The sequence below is a fragment of the Cygnus atratus genome, chromosome 18 (assembly GCF_013377495.2).
Source record: "Cygnus atratus isolate AKBS03 ecotype Queensland, Australia chromosome 18, CAtr_DNAZoo_HiC_assembly, whole genome shotgun sequence".
Classification (NCBI taxonomy): Eukaryota; Metazoa; Chordata; class Aves; order Anseriformes; family Anatidae; genus Cygnus; species Cygnus atratus.
This window is the reverse complement of record NC_066379.1, coordinates 12,409,966-12,428,777: the sequence shown is the minus strand read 5'-3', so window position 1 is coordinate 12,428,777 and position 18,812 is coordinate 12,409,966. Positions and strand designations below refer to the sequence as shown.

At 65.9% G+C, this 18,812-nt stretch overlaps 1 protein-coding gene across 1 annotated transcript; it reads right to left on the bottom strand.

Moving 5' to 3' along the window:
* Nucleotides 1–13,187: 13,187 nt before the first annotated feature.
* On the bottom strand, nucleotides 13,188–18,033 carry CBX4 (chromobox 4). Its single transcript, XM_035568675.1, has 5 exons — nucleotides 17,760–18,033; nucleotides 17,605–17,648; nucleotides 16,717–16,782; nucleotides 15,967–16,033; nucleotides 13,188–15,415 (listed from the first exon to the last, which is right to left on the bottom strand). Exons 1-5 carry the CDS (start codon nucleotides 17,826–17,828, stop codon nucleotides 14,084–14,086), a joined length of 1,578 nt encoding a protein of 525 aa, XP_035424568.1. The 5' UTR covers nucleotides 17,829–18,033; the 3' UTR covers nucleotides 13,188–14,083.
* Between the last annotated feature and the right edge of the window lie 779 nt (nucleotides 18,034–18,812).

Sequence of the window (18,812 nt, the reverse complement as noted above, 5' to 3'; positions counted from 1 at the left end):
CGGGGCAGCGCCGCAGCCCCGGTCCCGAAGCGTGCCACGGCGAGCCGGAGCCCCCCCGCCGCCCCCGGTCCCGGGGCGCCCAAGTCGCGGCCGCGGCGCTCCGCGGGCTCGCACCGAGCCCTGGGCCGGCAAGGTGCCGCTCCTGGGGGTGGGGCGGCCGCGGCGGGGGGGCTTTATCGCGGCACGGCGGGCCGCGAGCACTTTGCACAAAAGATCTTTTGTTTGGGGGGTTCTGAATTCGCCGCTTATTTGTAGGAACACCAACGCGAGGTGTTTGCGAAGGAAGCAGGAGCCGACCCCAGCTCTCGCGGCGGGCGGGGAAGCCGGGACGTCTCCGGAACCCCCCCTCGGGTCCCCCCCGTCTGACCGGCGCGGCTCCGGCTCGCCGCGGTGCTGCCCGCAAGGCCGGCCGAAGGCCGGGGCTGCTCGCTCTCGGCTCGGGCTGCAGCGGCCGCGGCTTCCACCGCAGCGCCACGCGTGGGCAGAGCCCACGGCCCCGCTCCACCGGCGCCGGGCACGAGCGGGAGCAGCGGGGGAGCCCCGCGACGGGGCGGGGGCGGCTCCCGGCGATGAGCCCACGGCCCCGCGTGGGAGCCCCGGCTCCGGGCAGGGAACCGAAGGGGTCACCCAGGGGCGGCCTTGCCCCGTTCCCGTTCCCCGTCCCCGTGCCCGTGCCGCGGCCGAGCGCGGCGCCGCGTTTAACAAAAGCAATTAGAGGGGAAGCACGGCCCATTTGCATTGCTCTCAATGACCGGCGGCGGCTGCACCGGGGCGGGGGCGGCCGCTGCGGCGAGGCAGAGCCGGGGCCCCGGGCGGGACGTCGGGGTCCCGGGGTGCCCCGTCCCGGGCCGGGCTGGCGGCTCTGCCCCGGCCCCCCCCCCCCCCCCCCCCCTCCCGTCGCGCCCCGCCCCGCCGCGCCCCGCCCGCGCCGCCCTAGGTAGCGGCTGTATTTAGGTTCATGCCCTTATATGGCGATGAGCGCGGCGCCCCGCGGACGGCGCGCACCATATAAGGAAGCGGTGCCAGAGCCCGCGGTGAGGTGGTGCGCGCTCATTGGCCCGCCCGTATCGCAGCAACCGGGCTCGCACGAGTGGAACGGGCCCGCGCCCCCCCCCCCCCCCGCCCGCGGGGCCGGGAGCTGCCCCCCCCACCCGCTCCCCGCGCCCCCCGACGGGACCCCCGCGCGGCGGCCCCCAAGCCCCCGCCCCGCCCGCCCGCCGCCCCGCTGCCCCTGTCCGGCCCCGGCCCCGGCGGGCAGCGCTGCCCCGAAGCCGCGGGGAGCGTCGCCGGAGGGGGCGGCGGCGCCGTCTTCCGTGGGCCCCGACAGCGCCCCGGGCGGGAGGGGACCGGCGGGGGCTGCGGTACCCCCTGGCCTTGCCCCGTCCCGCTGCCGCGGCGGGGACCCGTTCCCTCCGGCCGCGCTCTCCGGCTGTGGGCTGCGGGGAAGGGACCGCCGACGGGGCGGGCAGGGCGCGGCACGGGGGAGCCCCGCGCTCCGCTCCGCCGAGCCGTCCCGGGGCGGCTGCCGTGCGTCCCGGGCCGGGCAGCGCTGCGGGAGGGGGGCGGGACGCGTCCTTTGCACCGTGCCCCGGCCCCGCAATGCGCCGCCAGCCCGGCCCCCGGCGGCCGGTTCCCCGTGGGGGCAGGCTCGCTCCACGGCGGCTCCCCCAGGCACCTTTCAGGGACGTCCCCTCGAAACGCGGACACGCGCGACAGGCGCCGCGCACACCCGCCGGGAGCGGGACCCCGGCTGCGAGGGAGGCGGAGAGGCGGCGGCCCCGCTCCCACGCGTGTCCGCTCCGGCCCCGCGGGCAGGCGGCGGGGGGCGGCCGCCGCGACGGGCAGGGGGCGGCGGCTGAGCGCGGGGCCGCGGGGCCGAGTTTTCGTTGCGGCTTCGCCACCGAGCCGTGGCCGAGCCGTGTTCGCGCAGCGCCGCTCCCGCCCCGGCTTCTGTTTTATTGTATTTAATTTTATTTATTTTATTTTATTTATTTTCAACCGAGCCGGAGAGCGGCCGCTGCAGGACCGCCTGCGGGAGCGGGCACCACCGGCGAGGCGCCTTGCGGGAGCTGCCGGCCCGCCCCGCCGCGGCCCCAGCCCTCCGCCGCGGCGGGCACCGGGGGCGGCCGGCACGTGCTGCCCGGCGGAGCCCGGAGCCCCGCTCCCCCCCGCCCCGCCGCAGGTGAGGCCCCGGCGGGAGGCTCCGTGCCGGCCCCCGGGCCCCGCCGCCGCCCCGCGGGACCCTCAGCCGCCCCCCGCCGCGGGGCACCGGGGGGCGCGGCCGCCGGGGAGAGCCTCGGCGCTTCCTCGCCGTTCCCCCCCCGCCGCCCCCCCTGCGCACACACACAGGCACACACACACACACGGCAGGATTCAGCGGGCTCCGCCGAGCAGCCATTTTCTGCAGCTGCGGCTGCACCGGAGCGGTGCCGGGCGGCGAGACCGGGCGGCCCGGCGGCCCGGGGGGGGGGCCCCGCCTCGCTGCCTGCGCCGGAACGGGCGCCCCGGGGCCGGCCGGGCGCTGCCGGGGGGCGGGCGGGCAGCGCCGCAGGGCTCGCCGTGACAATCCCACCCTTTCCCCGCCATTTTGTTACCGTGCTGGCGTTTTCCCAAAGCAGACACAGAGCGGGAGCCTTGGGAACGGGCCCCCGGTGGGCCGGGGCGGGCGCTCCCCCCGGCCGGGGACCCGGCACCCCCCCCGCGCCCCGCACCCGCCGGCGGGGCAGGTCCCGGGACGCCCGCCCGCCGCCGGGCTCCTTCCCACCTGGGTCGCCCCGGTCCCCTCCGCGCCCCGTGCGCGCAGCAGCCGCCGGTCGCGGCTGGCGGGGACCACGCAGGGCCTGGGCACGCCGGGCTGGCGCCGGCCCCCGGGCCGCTGTCCCCAAGCGAGGGAGCCCGGAGCGTGGCCGCCAGCCTCCCTGCCCGGTGCGCCCGGGACGCGAGGCTGGCCGCCCCTCTCCGCCCGCCCCGCGGGCAGCGCAAGTGCCCCTGCGGCGCGGAGGGCCGTCCCGTCGGGCAGCGGCCGGAGGGGCAGCCCCGGGAGTCCGGCCGGCCCGGCACAGCGCCCGTCAGCTCTGCCCGTCCCGGTGGCGTTACCGAGTCTCCGCGGGACCGGCCCACGCTCCCGAAGCGGTTCCGGGAAGCCCGGGAGGACGAGGCCGGGCAGCGCCTGGTCCACGCGAAGCCGGAGGCCCGTCGGGGCGGACAGCTCCGCCTGCCCCGCGGGGACGGAGGCGGTTCTGGTGGCGGGACGAGGCGCTGGGGCCGCGCCGGGGGCTCGGGGACAGGCGGGCGGGACGGCGGCTGCCCCGACGGGACGGGCCGCTCCCTCCACTGGCGCGGGGTCCATCGGTAACCGGTGACAGACACCTCCCCGGTCGGCAGGGGGCACAGCACGGTCGCTGCGTGTCCCCCGCCCCACGGCGGCGTTCCCGGGACGGCTCGGTCGTTGCACGGCCCGGTGACCCGTGCGAGCAGGAGCGGAGCGTGGCGGGGCCGTCTCGCGCCCCGGGCTGCGCTCCCGGAGCCGAACGGCGGCGGCGGGAGGAGAAGGGCGCGGGGAAGGAGGGGGCTCCTGCAGTGCTGCAATGCAGCGCTGCGCGGAGAGCCCAGCCCGGCGGCCCGGGAGCGCTCCGCCGCCCGCCACTGCTGCAATGCAGGTGTGAGCGCCGCGCCGCCCCCGGCCGGCCGGGCCGAACCGGGCCGAACCGGGCTGGGCAGCCCGGGCGCCGCCGGGCCGCCAGCCGCCCGCACCACCCCGCGCCTCGACCCTCCTCGGCTTTCTCGTCCCCGTTTCGTTTTCCTCCCGCTCCTGTCGGGACCGTGGGACGTTTCCTCCCGCGGCGGGATGCGCCCCCCCCATTCGCCCTGTGTTTGCCGAGGTGGGGCCTCATCCTGCCCCCAGCGCCGGACGCCCGCCGACCGGCCCATGGACGCCCCGACTGTCCTGGCCCCCCCTCCACCCCCCCCTACCCCCCCGGCCTCTCCCTGCGGCTCCCCCCGACGCCGGGACCGCTGCGAGGTCCCCGGTGCTGCACAGACCCGGGGCAAGTCCCCGAGCTCGGCTCTGATCCGCTCCGGCTTCTCCTCGGGGGAACATCCCCCCCCACCCCACCCCGCAGCCCTACCTTCGGGCCTCCCCCCCTCGGCTGCCTGCCCACGTCTAAGCGGGGGCTTCCCCCCCGCAGCCCCCCGGCAAACAGCGCCGCGTCTGTCCCAGCCGGGCTCCCGCTGCCGCTCCGCTTCCCCGCCGCGGGGATTTGACCCTTGGCCACGCATGGCGGCGACACGCAGCGTGGGGACACGCAGCGCCACGGCCGCGAGTGGGATCGCCCGGGGAGGGGGGGCCCCGCAGCCTGCCCGCAGCCCGCACCCCCCGGCTGCCACCCGGAGGTGCCCGGAGTGCGGGCACGGCGGCTGTGCAATACGAGAACGCCCCGGAGAGAAGGAATTGATCCTATAAAAGTCAAAGGTGGTGAGGGGACAGCCCCGGAGGAGGAAGGCGGAAGGCTTGAACGAGGGGAGCCGTCCCCGTACCGCAGCCTGGGGGTTCCAATCCCCAGCATCTGTGCATCCTGCCCGTAACAGCCAGTGGCTGGATGGCAGCAGATCTCTTACAGAGATGCCAGGCAGCACAGATTTTTGCCTTTCCACCTGGATTTTTTTCTGCCGCTGGCTTTCATTCAGTGCTAAAATGGCACCGCATTCCAGTCCCCACTGCTGCTGCTGCGGACTTCAGCCGCTGGATCCTGTTGTGTCTTCATTTACTAGATGAAAGCGCATCCGAGTCCACGGATTTCCTCCCCGTGCGGAGGCTTACGGGCTGATCAAAATGTCCTTAACCTGCTCTTTGAGGTGCCAAACCAGCCCGCTGCCTCCTGCCGCTCAGGCTCCCCGCGGCCTCACGGCATCCCTCTACCTGTTTCCCGGCTCCCTCCAACGTTTCCGTCTCTCTTTGGAGATACCGGAGGCTGTGCTAGACGCGAAAGCGGGCTCACCAGTGCCATACTGAGGCAATTCCGCCAGCCTGCTCTGCCTTGCACTTCCCCCGCTAACACGGGAAATCCTCGTTGTCCGTGGTCTTGCCGCTGCCCCGTGCCGCGGCCCGGCCCGGCCCGGCACGGCAAGGCACAGCACGGCTCGGCACGGCTCGGCACGGCACGGCACTGCACGGCTCGGCTCGGCACGGCTCGGCTCGTCTCGGCTCGGCACGGCTCGGCACGGTTCGGCTCGGCACGGCACGGCACGGCACGGCACGGCACTGCACGGCACGGCACGGCACGGCACGGCTCGGCTTGGCACGGCACGGCTCGGCACGGCACGGCACGGCTCGGCTCGGCACGGCACGGCACGGCACGGCTCGGCACGGCTCGGCACGGCTCGGCACGGCACGGCCCGGCCCGGCTCGGCACGCCACGGCACGGCACGGCTCGGCACGGCACGGCTCGGCTCGGCACGGCACTGCACGGCTCGGCACGGCTCGGCTCGGCTCGGCACGGCACTGCACGGCTCGGCACGGCTCGGCACGGCTCGGCACGGCACGGCCCGGCCCGGCTCGGCACGCCACGGCACGGCACGGCTCGGCACGGCACGGCTCGGCTCGGCACGGCACTGCACGGCTCGGCACGGCTCGGCACGGCTCGGCGCGGCACGGCCCGGCACGGCTCGGCACGGCACGGCACGGCACGGCTCGGCTCGGCACGGCCCGGCACGGCACACAGCGCCCGCTGTCACGGCGCCTGCAGGAGCAGCCCCTGCCCAGGCTGGTGTCCGCCCCCCCGGGGGGGCCGCTGCCGGCGGGGCGGGCGCCTCCTGTCCCGGGCCAGCCGAGGGACCCCCAGCAAGCGGCCGCTGGGCCCCCCCCGCCCTCCCGCAGGAGCCCCTTTGGGGTTCTGCGCTTCACGGGACGCAGCCCCAGACCCCCCCGTTCCCCGAAAGCTCCCTCGGCCGAGCCGCGCTGGGCCGCCTCGGCTGGCTGCTCTCGGAGCCCGCGCCCTCGGGGCTCCTTCTATTGCCCCTTCCCACTTGGTGCTGTGCTGGCCAGGTGCACGGGGTGCTGCCTCCCGCAGCAAATTCTCAGTGAAGGGGGGGACGAAGGTGCACACGGCAACGATAAAATTGCCTTTCCGGGGAAGCAGAAAAGAGTTAAGCCTGTTAGTCTGAAACCAGAAGAGACAATGCCACAGCCAAGACTTATTTGTCACACGCTCAGGCGAGAGATGGAAGAAATTCCTGTGATAATGCTTGTCTCTACTCAGCCGTTGCTGCTGAACCACAAATTGCTGCTTGCAGCACAAACTATGGAAATGTGATACGTTAGATTAGATGTCTTCTTGTTGGGTCTCTCTGCACTGCATTTGCTAAGAGTTATTTCTGAGTCCTGAGAGTTAAAGCATCTTCAAGAAATAGAGCATCAAACGCTCAAAAAGTGGGTCTGCCTCAGGTTTCAGAGGTACAGCAATGAAAAACAACAGGAGAGGAGACACTGTGGAGTGAGTGAAAGCAGCGAGTTCAAAGCAGAGAAGGACACCCAGGGGCAGGCTCTTCCCACCTCGGGTTAAAAATGGCTCAGGGTCAGGTTGAGCCCTTAAACTCAAGATAAGGCATCATTCCAACAGCCAGTCAGGAAGATTCAAGGCACCTCTGGTGTCTGGCCACCACATCGTCTTCTTTGCACAACCCACAATGAATCTCCCTATTTTATCTGTCGCTGGTGACTTCATGTGCCAAAAGGAAACAAGCAGAGGAAGGACAGTGTCATGGCTGGACCCATCGGACACAGAGGGCAGCGGCTATAAAATACATTCCTGATGTTAAAATGACAGCCTGGCTTGCACCGCACTGCAAATGGATGGGTACATTCAGGGACACTGCTTCATCCTGTATTTTATTCAAGCCATATGGAATTGCTGACATATGTGAAAATTAACATTTATTTTGTGCTTTCAGGTGCTTTGTTGGCTCCATGATGCCTAAAAAAACCATCCCTCTCCAAAGTTCGTCTTGGGCAATTAAAAGAACCCAATGCTCTAATTTTTTTTAATCCAAAATATAAATGGTTTCTTTCCTCAAGGCACTAATACTGGGAGCTCTGAACAGCTCCATGGACGGTGATGTGCAAAGTGCATTCCCCTCTATTGCAGCAGCCATGCGAACAGGCATCCTCCTCTCAGAAAGCAGGAGACAGAAATATCAGGGCAGGTAACAGAAATTCATTGCTGAGAGATAGAGAACCCTCCCAGCCCTCAGCCTCTGAAATCCCAATGCCCAGACTTACACAAGGGGCATCTCCGGGATCTCCTCGTGGGCCACCAGCACCACCTGCCCTGCCCAGCACCGTAGCGGGGGCAGCACAGGGGCTCCTGGTGCCCCAACAGGACCCACACAGCCCAGGGGAGCCCCCTCCGGAGCAGGTTCCCTGGTGCAGCACTGCGTTCCCCATCCCCAGCTTTTTTGGGGGTGGCCCTGGCAGCATGACAGAGCCCACACGCCGCACGCTCATCTTTCTTTCCTGCAGAGGCCGGACCTTTCTGCAGCACGGGCCATGTGTGCCCGGGTCCCGAGGAGAGCTTTGCAGTCTGTCATGCTGCTTGGAGCCATTCCTGCCTCGGGGCTGGTGATCCCCACGTGGGCCCTGGGGAGGCTGGCCTGGTGCAGCATGGCACCGTGGAGCATCGCCCGGCTGCGTCCCGCCTGCCTGCCCTGGGGCTGGTGCATGCCGCGCTCACCAGCCACTGCCAGCACCTGACAGAAGGGAAATGCTGAGTCCTACTTTCCACATCAGCCTCTGGTGCTCACAACTCTCTCAGACCAGCTTGTGGTCTGCAATTTTCCATCTTTAGTTTCAGCCAAGAGGTAACTTTTGAAGTCTGAGTCATCTTGGTTTTCCTATTCTTGTGTTTCATGAGAGAAATGCGCTCCCTGTGCTGCGCAGCAAGAGGGGAAGGGAGCAACCGAGGCTGGCCCAGGGCCCCTCTTGTGGTGCAGCTCCAGGTGGGACAGGGAGCTCCTGGAAGAGCTAGCTGTGGCTCTTCTCAGGGCTGTTCCTGAATGCCTTGTTTCCTTGTGATATAAATCTTGGTCTTGTCCCTGCTGCAGATGAAGATGAGCATCCAATAGCTCCAGGAGACAAGGAGATGTGGCTTCACACCAGTGCAGTAACTCCTGCTCAGCACAGTCTTCATGCCCAATGTTAAATACACATTTGTTAAAGGTTCAGACCCTCCGTTCACACTGCCTGTTAATGCATTTTATAATAATAACTAAGTCTGTTTAATTTACTTTCTGTATCAGTGGCATTTTTCTGCCCTGGATGCTGCAGTACAACAGCAACACTTCTGAAAGGTTTAGGTTATTCCCTTTCTTACCTCAAACTAAGCAATTCTGCCTGGCATGCCCATGCCACAGAAGCTGCATCCCCTCTGGGGCCATGGCAGTGTTTTACAGCCCACGGAGAGCAGGGGTGCAGCCGCGCCTCCCTTCCCATTGCCTCTCTGGGGCACAGAGCCTCCAACGCTGGCCGTGCCGTACCTCAGCAGCTTGCCCAGGTCAGGAACCGCCGCTCCAAACGGTGCCGGGGCTGCCCCTTGCACAGGGGGTGCTGGTGTTCGATGGAGACCCCAGGGGTCTGGCAGTTGGTGGTTAAGTTTCCTTCCCTGCTCACCCCCTAAACAACCCGTGCCCGCTATCAGCAGGGCCAGCAAGGGACAACGCATGGCCAAGCATGCCGAAGTCACAACTCCTGAAATTCAGGGCGCTTCCTACCAGGCTGCGCTGTGTCGCACAGCATGGTTTATATGCCTGCTCCTTCGATAAAAATAAATCTTCATGTTTGCAGTTTACTTTAAACTACATCAAGGTGTCAGCTGAGCTGACGGCTCACGCTGAGAAATGACTTCAGTGGGTGCTGGCAAACGGCTCCCCGGGTGACTGGGGGTCTTGGCCTGCTGAAGGGAGGCACTGATGGGTCCCAGGGGAGAGGAGATCCCCGCCTACCATCACCCCCGCCAGCACCTGCCCCCGACTGTCCTTATTACTGAGACAGCCGCTTCTCGCCCGTTTGCACCCAGAGGTCCACCACGCGCTAACACCACTTCAGCGCTCACAAGGCTTCCCACGCCGGCACAGCCCCCGGCACGGCTCCTAGGAGCAGAAGCTCAGCCAGGACCATCCTTCCTCAGCCTCCTTCCCCATCGTGTCCCCCACCCGGCAGGCAGGGACCCCCCGGCAGCACTGGGTGGGGACCCCAGCGCCGAGCCCCATCCTCTCTGCCCGGACGCACACCTCGCTGTCCCACCGCTCCCCTTTTCTGCCCCCGTGCTGCCGAAGCCAGGGCTCTGCTGCAGAGCCGCGTCGAGCTCGGATAGCGCTGGTGGCAGACACCTCATTAGCGAGCGTGCCTGCTTTGTTTTGCGTTTAACTGAATTCTGCCCACGTCACGGCGCAGACAGGAGCGTTTCCCTGGCAGAGGAACCCCCAGAGCCGCTCACTGAGGTCCTGGGCGCGTTTGGGGCCAGCTTGGGCAGTGCCTGTCCCTACGGAGCCTTTTTCCTCTTCTGGTGAAAATGTAAACAGAGCAGTGTCCTTGTGGTCGTCTCTTCCCGACACGGATCTTGTACGAATCTGGGCTGAATCCAAATGATCTTATCTGTGGAGGAGACTGAGGATTTCCTACTGCAAGGCATTTGCAACTGCTCAGCCAGGGGTGGCCCCACAGGCTGGGAGAGGCGAGGGGGCCAGTGGACGGGGCAGGAACTGGGGACCCCACACTGCCCAGCTCGTGTCCCCCTCGTGTGGGGGCTGTATTTTGGCCACCATCATTCACAGCCCTCTGCTGGGCCGAGGGGCACCCACCCCACAGAAAATGCAGTAACACGGGGCAAAATCCGCCCGCTGCAAGCCTTGCTGCCAGATCAAACCTGGAGGGCTTTGAAGGCTTTACCCTGGGTCAGAGCACTCGGTCCGATTAGATACAGCTTTACTTAAAACAGTTGATGGCAGCCAACACGTGCAAGGCCACGCTGTGCAGCCCACGCTCTGCTGGAGGGGACTGGCCTGGAAAACATGCAGCCACAACAGCGGGCTTGTTTTTTCCCCAGCGTGACCATGAATACTTTACCTTGTTGCCAGCTCCTCCGGCAGGGGAGAGATACCGGGGTCACTGCACACGGCAGTGGAGTCACACAGTCAGCTCACCACATCGCATAGCAAAATGACAGGGGATGGGAAAAATACAGGGAAAACCCCAGAAAATGCCTGGAGAAGCTCACCCCAGGAGCAAAAGCACAGAGTGCATTGCCTGCCTGGGAAATTCTCCACCTCCCCACAACCCTCACACCCCTGCTCCCTTCTCTGGGGGGAAATCCCTCTGCCATTCCCGGTTCAGATCTGGAAGTCTCCCAGTCCCCGCGAGGCCATTTCTTCTTTTGAGTAAAACAGGCAAGATCCACGTCGCCTGTTTATTTAACATCCTGCTCCTCGACAGCATCCTCAGCCCCAGGGTGTACCCTCTTGCCCGTGCAGCCAGCGACAGAGCCAGGGAGGGAAGGCAGGCGGCCTGACACAAACAGCGGTGCTGGAGCCAGCACAGGTCTCACCACCGCCGGGGAGGGAAGAATGTGAAACCAGCTTTACAGCGCGAATTTACAGTCTCAGAGCTGCAGTGGCCATGTATAGACGGATGCATCAGACCCTTTTAGAAGAGCTCAAATACGAATACAAATTCTCCTTTTAAATCAGCAAATGTTTCTCTGGAATAAATCCAAACCAAACAGAGGTTAACGCGTTCCTGGGAAATACATTAAATGTAGCACACACCAGTCTTCCTAATGGAGAGTGGTGATGCTCCATCTCATCCTGGATTGCTTTGATAACCATTGGAAGTCATAGCGGACCTCCCATTAATTTTCTCAGTAACAGACATTTAGGTTTGATGCACTTAATATGGCAAGAGAGCAGCATGAATAAGTAATTTATATCCTCAACACTCATCTTTCTCAGCCAATTGGCACAAACCAAGTGGAGAGCGTATCTTTTAAACCAGTAACTACTTATCACACCTTTCAATGCACAGGAAGCTGCTGGAGTTGTGATAAACATGATCAAACTATTAAACTAAGAAATATCTGGCTATGTGGTTTCCGGGAAATGGTGCCTCAAACAAACCACAGCTACTGCCAACAGAGACAATATTTTAGGTGCTTCTACAGCTAATGGAGCAGTGGTGGGTGTAGGGAAGGGAAGCTGCAGAGAGCTCACACTCAGAGGAACATTATTTCCTTAAAAACTGGTAAACGCAGTACAATCCTTTTGTTTGAATGTTAATGAGTAAAGCTAACCGTAGACCTGCAAACAGTTGTTAGCTGCCGAGTCTCACACACCTGCACTCTAGAGAAGGGAGCTGCTTGTGAGAGAAGCAGCGATGCTCAGGCTGTGGCTGGGCGTTTGCAAGCCCGCGTTTAGAAGACACATCCTAGTAGTTGTGAGAAACCTCTTTGGTTTCATCTACCTTTGTCTGGGTAAAGCAAAGTTCTCCTTCTGCACACAAGCTGCCCCAGAAGAGAGCCCGCCTGCCCAGCCCCTGCTGCTGGACTGGCTCCTGCCGCTGTCTGTCGAGCAGCACTTCCTCTTTCATAAATCACATTTTGCATTCTGAGCATGCGTCTCCTCTTCCATGCCATTTTTGTTTTCAGATAACCATTAGCTTAATTAATCAAGGGAAATGCATCACTCTTCTGATTGTCTGCTCTGCCAGCTAGGCTGGGATGGCAGGGAGATGCCTCCGACCAAGCCGGCCCCGTGCGGGGCTCGCCCGCGCACCCTGCGGGCTCCTGCCCCGACGCCTGCGCTCCACCAGCCCCAGCGCCGCTGCCTCTGCCCGGCCCTCGCGCCCTCCTGGCGACGTGTGGTGCTGATCAAAGCCCTCTTAAGATTCAGCACAGCTAACAGGCAAAATGCTGATTTTAATCACAGCTCACCTATTTCCACTTGCTGTCTGCGTGCACATGATGAGATTCTGGGGTCCCCAGTCCTCTCCATGGAGGCGGGTGAAAATCTCAAAACACTATTGCATGAGTTTCCATTGACTTTGAAACATCAACTGAAACAAGATGAACCCAGATGCGAGTTTTGACCTTGCCCGCACTTGGAAGTTTAACAAAATAGCCATGATGAAACTGTTTTTATGGTGTAAGCTCCCAGAAGCCATTTCCACCACCACAAGAGCACGCAGAAGAGCAGACCGAACTGACATAACATCTCAGCAGCGGTGCCTACATTCACGATCGTTCCACTTCCACACGGACCTCAATGGCTGTCCAAGCTAGAGAAAATGGCATCCACAAGCTGAACAGTCGCTGTTCCTCCAAATCAACTTCAAGCAACAGCCTAAGACGAGCAGGGCCACCACACCACATCTGCAAGCACAAAGTTCAGAGGAAAGTGTCCCCACGAACACCCGACCCTGCCCGGAGACGCTGTAAGGAGGAGCCCTGGTGGGGTGGGAGCAGGACGAGGCTGCAGACCATGCACTGTACCTCATGCAGACGTTGCCATTTTGTAAAGTGTTAGCCCTGTACTGTATTTTCAGTGGACTCCAGCAACTGTTAATCTAGTTCAGAGATGCCTGCAGGCCTACTTATGAAATCTGGACCATCCTGCTTTCTGGAGTTCAGTTCCTCATCTAATCACGACCCTGCCCAAAGCTGGGGATAATTCAGCTGGAGTGGCACCGTCAGGCTAACAGCTAGTGCCCGCCCATCCCTGCAGCCGCCTTCCTGGCCCACATTTCCAGAAGCCTTGCAGATTTGCTGCTGCAAGTCCCGCACAGCCCCTTTTGCCTTGGCACAGCACAGGCCTCCCCCTGCCCCGCTGGCAGGGAGGGAAGCCCAGCACCAAGCCAGACACTGAGCCACGTGCTCCTGAGGCCTCGTGGTCCTCCTGGGGGGCACCAGGAGAAAACAGGGTGCCCTTTACGTACCACAGGCTGCAAGCACTCATCTCCATGCTTTTGGGGAAAAGTCGGAGCTATTTGACGCGCTGCTCCTGTCCTGTGAGAGACGAAGCCAGCGCTGTGCCTCGGACCTGATGTTAACCTGCGAGTGCCTGCACCAGGGCCCCCCAGGCACGGCCTGCCCCCCCAGGCAAGCTGCCGTGCTGTTTGTATGCAGTAACAAATGCACTCCAGATCCTTGTAGTTTTTGTAAAGGTTTATAGTCCTTTGCAATGATTGCATGATACATTTCTCCCCCCATGACACAGCCCTCGGACCAGGAAGCGCTGCTGGCAGCTCGCGCTCCACCTACGAGCAGCTGGGCTTTGCAATCCGATCTACACTAGCTGCAGAACATCAAATGCACTTTCAACATCTCCATTTAATATTTACATTCAAGCAATTAATAATTGGAAGCTTATAGTTTAGACATTTCTAATAGCAGCAATTTCTATAATAGCTTGTTTAGCTTTAGATAACGATTTTTTTTTTGCACATAGAAACACCACGTGTACAGTATCAAAAAATATATACCAGGGATGGTCCTGCGGGTCGTAAGGAGGGCAAGGGGACGAGACTAACAAATGCTGAATGGTTAAAAAGGAAAACAGAAAATATTCGTTTGATATAGTTTATAAGGTGATCTAGGGACTCCATAAATCTAGGCTTTATATTTCATTATATAAATACCTACAAATAAATATATTAGCACGGTCGGAGGGCGACCAGCTTTCAGCTCAAACAATACATTTCAATAACACCACGTACAAACGGGAGCAAGAATCACTCGACAAATTAGCACTGTTAAAATATAATACTATAACTCTGAGTAACTGGCAGGCCCCATCCTCGCCAGTCCCGGCGCTTGCAGGTCCCAGCGGCAGCCCCACGACCCGGGGCGGGAGCAGCAGCAGAGGACACCCCGCGTGGCAGGGACGGCCACCGCGCCGCGCCCCGGTGTCCCCGCAGCCAGGGCAGGCTCTGCCGCCCCGCGCGGGCTCCGGGGAGGGGGCACCAGTACCTTGGAGGGAGGCGGTGGGGCCGGCGGCCCTGGGGCAGGCAGGCGGCTCCCATGGGGAGCAGCCACTGGCCACCTCACACCGTCACATACTCCTTGAAGGTCACGGTCAGGCAGTTTGCGGTCACGTCTGTGATAATTATATTCCCAAAGAAGGGCTTGAATTCCTGCAGGGACTCGGCCTCCTCCTCCTCCTCCGCAGCCTCCCGGGGCTGCGGCGGCTCCGCAGCCGGCTTCTCAGCCGGTACCGGTGGCACCTCCGGCTTCACCTGCGCCAGGGCCGGCTCGCCCTCCGCCCGCGGCTTCACGCAGCGCAAGTCTATGGGCTCGTCCAGGTCCGAATCCAGCAGGATGACCTCTGGCTGGGCAGCGGCGGGCACCTCCGGCCGCTCAGGGCCAGGAGGGCTGAGGCAGGTGGGGGCACTGATGCTCCGGGACGTCAGGCGCTTCTTGCCTGGCTCCCGGTCCCCGTGCGGCTCCGACAGGCAGCGCTTGCGGGCACCCGGGGTGGAGAGGTTCAGTCCCATGGAGGACGGGCTGTGCTCCCGCCCGGGGCTCAGGGACCAGGGCACGAGGTCCGGCTTGGTGGTGAGCTGCAGGGGCTGCTCCGCTGGAGGAAGGGGCAGCTCCTTGGCCGGGGGAGGTTTCCTGGGGCTCTCCTCCAGCTCCGCGGGGGGCTGCCTGCCCTCGGCCTCTGCAGCGCTCAGGGCATTGCTGCCCACCACTCTCTCCTCCCCCGGCTTCCTCCAAGCCTCCAGCTTCTCTTCCCCACCCTTCTTAGGAGTCCTCTCCTCCGTGGCCCGCTTCCGGGGTGGCTCCCCGGACTTGATCTTCACCGCCTGCATGCCGTTCTCCATGTACTTGCTCATGACGATCACGATGCGCCCATTCTTGTTTTTGTTCTTGACGATTTTCATCTTGCCCCCGAGGCCGTTGCTCGTCACCCTGTCCCGAGGGGGGGGCCCGGTACCACTGGACAGGTTCTTCTCAGCCCCGTTCTTGCTCTCGGCAGAGAGGTTCTTGACTGGGCCCAGCAAGTTTTTGGCCGGGCCGTGCGCCCACTTGTCCGGATGGGCGACCAAGGGGCTCTTGTTACTGTCCAAGCAGGCCTGGCTCTGCGGCTCCTTGCTGCTGGGCTGGTAATGGGGCTCGTACATCTTGGGGTCCGGCTGGTAGTGGTGGTGCTTCTTGCTGTTCAGCTGGTAGTAATACTTGCCTTTGCTGTGGGACTGGTGCTTCATGCTGCTCTCCTTGCCATTGGGCTGGTACTGGTGGTGCTTCTTGCTGTTGAGTTCATACTGGTGCTGCTGGCTCTTGCCAGAGGAGCCGAGGTCCAGCTTTGGCCTGGTGTCCACGACAGGGTCCTGCAGCCCCGTCAGGATGTTCGAGCGGCGGGCGAAGGAGGGAAGCTGCAATGCAAAGCCAAGGGCTGAGGTCAGCCAGGGCCCCGGAGCAGGGCCCCGGTGCTCCAGCAGGCACCGGGGGCTGCCGTGCAGCGCCCGCCCCTCCCGCGGCTCCGCTCGCCGGGCTGCAGCGCGGCACGCTCGGTGCGCCGCAGAGCCCCAGCCCGCTCCCACTTACAGGCCGTGCATTGCTCCAGATTAATGAAGCAATGAAAAGAAGAAAAGCACCCTTCAATCAGCTGTCTGGGAACGGGGACCAAACAGGGCTGCTGCTGCACAGCTTGCGAGCGGCCTGCTAATGCCGCCCAGCTGCCGGTGCCGTGGGTCTGCCCTGCAGCCCCGGGGAGGGGTGGGGGCTGCATCGTCCACCCCTGGGGCTGGGAGCTCCTGATGAGCTCAGCGCTGGGGACACGCGTCCCCACGGCACTGCCGAGCGCCGGGCTGCACACAACGGCTCCTCTGCATGATGAAACCCGCTGAAAGCGGCTCCCTGGGGACGCGTGGCACTGCAAACAGGCTGCCCGGGAGCGCGGGGCTGGGCTCCCCCCTGCACTTACCTGCATGACGAGCGGCTTTGGCTTGGGCCCCCGCTTGCGGTATCCCATCAGCTGCTCCTGCCGCTCCCTGCAGGAACAGAGAGTCAGGGTGAGGCCCGCAGCCCCCTCAGACCCCCAGGACGTGCCCACCTGTGCCCCACGCCTGCAGCCCCTGCCGTGCCAAGGACCCCATATGGGCGCAGCGGGTGGGTGTGAAGGGGAGGGGGGGGACCGGGATCTGCAGGTGCAGGGGCACTGCACGGGGTCCTGCAGGATGCGGCGGGACGGGGGCACGGCCGGGCTGCTGGGGCAGGACGCGCCTCGCGAGGCGACTTCCCCGCTGCCGCCTCCCCCCGCCGCAGCGAGGGGCTGAAGTTTACAGTTTGCGCCAAAATACTACAGGAAATAAATGCACGGAAAGAAAAAAAAAAAAAAAAGAAAAAAAAAGCCAGTTCAAGCGCAGCAGCAGCAGCAGCAGCGCCGCCTCCTTCACTCGCAGGCATCAAATCCCCGGGCAGGCAGGAGCGCAAGGCGCGGCGTGGGGGGGGCGCGGCGCGGGGGACCTTGAACCGGAGGCGGCTCCCGGCGGCCCCGCGCCGCCCGCCCCGCCGGGGCCGCGCCCCCGGGCCCGTCCCGCGCCCGCCGCTGCCCGCCCCTGCCGCGGCCCCCGGTCGGCTCCGTGACGCATCTGCAATTGCACGGGCGGGCACGGGGCGCGGGTGCCCGCAGCCCCCCCCCGGCCGGCGCCGAGCCCCCCCCCCCGCGGCTCACCTGTTCTGGAAGGCGATCAGCAGCCGGGGGTCCAGGATGTTCTCCTCGGGCTCCCACGTGTTGTATCTTGCGGGAGGGGAGAAGGGCAGCCGTCAGCCGCGGGGACCGCCGGGCGGGGGCCGGGGTCCCGGGCAGGGGCGCAGCGGCCGGGGCCGGTCCCTGCCGGCGCCCCGGGCCCGTTTCGGGGCTCGCGCCCAGGGCCCGGGTCCCCGGGGAGGGGGATGGGCGGGGGAGGGAGGGGTGGGGGGGGGGCACGGGGACGGAACTGTTTATTTAGCGCAGTTATTATTCCGGAGGAATTCTAAGCATGTCATGATGAAATTTTCCAAATCCCCTTTCCTGGACCCATTAAAGCGGCCCCGGCGCGGAGGAGGGACCCGGCGGCGGAGTCCGGGCGAGCAGCGCGCCCCCTCCCCCGCCGCCCCCCCCGGGCACTGTCATGCAAACCCCAAATACTCCGCAGCCCTCAGCGGCCGCCCTCGCTCCGGCGGCCGGTGCCTCCGCCTCGGCGGCGGCTCCCGGGGCAGCTCCGCCACCGCCCGCCCGCCCGCCCCGGGGCTGCGGGGCTGCGCCTTTCGTTTTGGCGATTATTCCCCCTTCCCCCCCCGCCCCCCCCCCCTTGCCCCCCCGCTCGCTTCTGCAATATGGAGCCTGGCTCCCGAGGAGGGAAAGGGGGAAGGAGCCATTTTCTGGTGCACATCAGCCGCCGCCTGCCTGCCTCGCTCCGCGCCCGCCGCCGCCGCCGCCGGGCCCCGCCGCCGCCTCCCGCCGCCCTCGCCGGGGCCTCGCCGGGGCGCGGAGCGCGGCGGGGCCGGGGGAGCCCCACGGGCGGGCCGGGCCGGCAGCCCCCTGCCTGCCGCCCCTGCCCCGCCGCCGCTCGGTACTCACTTGGGCGACCAGCCCCTCCATTTCACCAGGTACTCCACTCTGCCCTGCGGAGCGCGGGAGGCAAAGACACGGCGTCAGCTGGCCCCGCTGCCCCCCGGCCACCTCCCGCCGCCCCCTCCCTCCCTCCCTCCTTCCTTCCCTCCCTCCCTCCTCACCTTTCGGATCCGCTTCTTCTCGATGCTCTCCACGGCGAAGACGTGCTCCCCCACCGCCGGCAGCTCCATGCTGCGCCCGGGAGGGGCCGGGCCGGGCCGGGCCGGGCCGGGCGTCCGCGCTGCCAGCTGCAGCCGAGCCGAGCTCCGGCTCCGGCAGCTCCCGCCGCCGGCCCGACAGACACTGAGCGGCGGCCGCCGCGGCACCGCAACCCGTGCAAATCCCGGAGCGAGACGTCAGGGAGGCGGCGCCTCCCGGGCCCGGCTGCCCGTCAACGGCGGGGCCGGGGGATTGGCGCAGCCCTGCCGAGGAGCGAGGCGGGGAGGGGGCGGGCGGGGGCCGGGCGGCCGCGGGGCGGGGGGGGGGGGGGGGGCTGCGAGCGGCCCGGCCCCCCCGCCCCACGCGTGACTCAGCACGGCCCCCACGGGCCCCGCGGCCGGCGGGGGGCGGCAGAGCCCGCGGGGCAGGTGCGCGCCCCGTGCTGCCCGGGGTGGCGGGGGGGGCGGGTCGGGGCCGGGGGGGGGGGGCAGCGGAGGGGCTCGGGATGCGGGCATCCAACCCACCCGGCCGGTGCGCGGGGGTCCCCGCGTGGGGGACGAGCCCCCGGGAAGGCTTCGCGCCCCTCCACACCGCGGGCTGCCCTGGGCCCGGGGGCGGCAGCACCCCCGCTCCGTCCCCCCCCGGCCCGGGCTCGGGGCTCGCCGCCTCGTCCCGGGGGGCCCGGCCCGCAGCAGGAGCCGGGGGCGAGGGAGCGGCCGCGGGGCCGGCGGGGGGCGGACGATCCCCCCCCGCCGGCTGCTGCTGCTCCGAGGGTCCCTGCGGCGTGGGGGCGCGTCCCGGGGGGGCCTCCGCGCTGCCACCGCTGGCGTGAGCGGGTCGAGAAGAGCGCAGCGTGGCGGGGGGGGGGGCGTGGAGCGGCACGCGTGGCCCCGCGTGTGTCCCGCCGCGCAGGGCAGCCCCGGCCCCCGCGTGTCCGTGCCGCGGCCCCTGCCTGGAGCGCTCCGTGCGCCGCGGGCGGCCTTCCCCGGGCAGGTGGAGCGCGGCGGCTCCGGGCC

Coding starts and splice junctions, on each gene's coding strand:
- CBX4 (XM_035568675.1), bottom strand. CDS start 17,828: ATGGAGCTGCCGGCGGTGGGGGAGCACGTCTTCGCCGTGGAGAGCATC. Junction 16,783..17,604: donor TGGAGGGGCTGGTCGCCCAA/GTGAGTACCGAG, acceptor CCCTCCCGCAAG/ATACAACACGTGGGAGCCCG. Junction 15,416..15,966: donor CAAAGCCGCTCGTCATGCAG/GTAAGTGCAGGG, acceptor TTTGCATTGCAG/CTTCCCTCCTTCGCCCGCCG.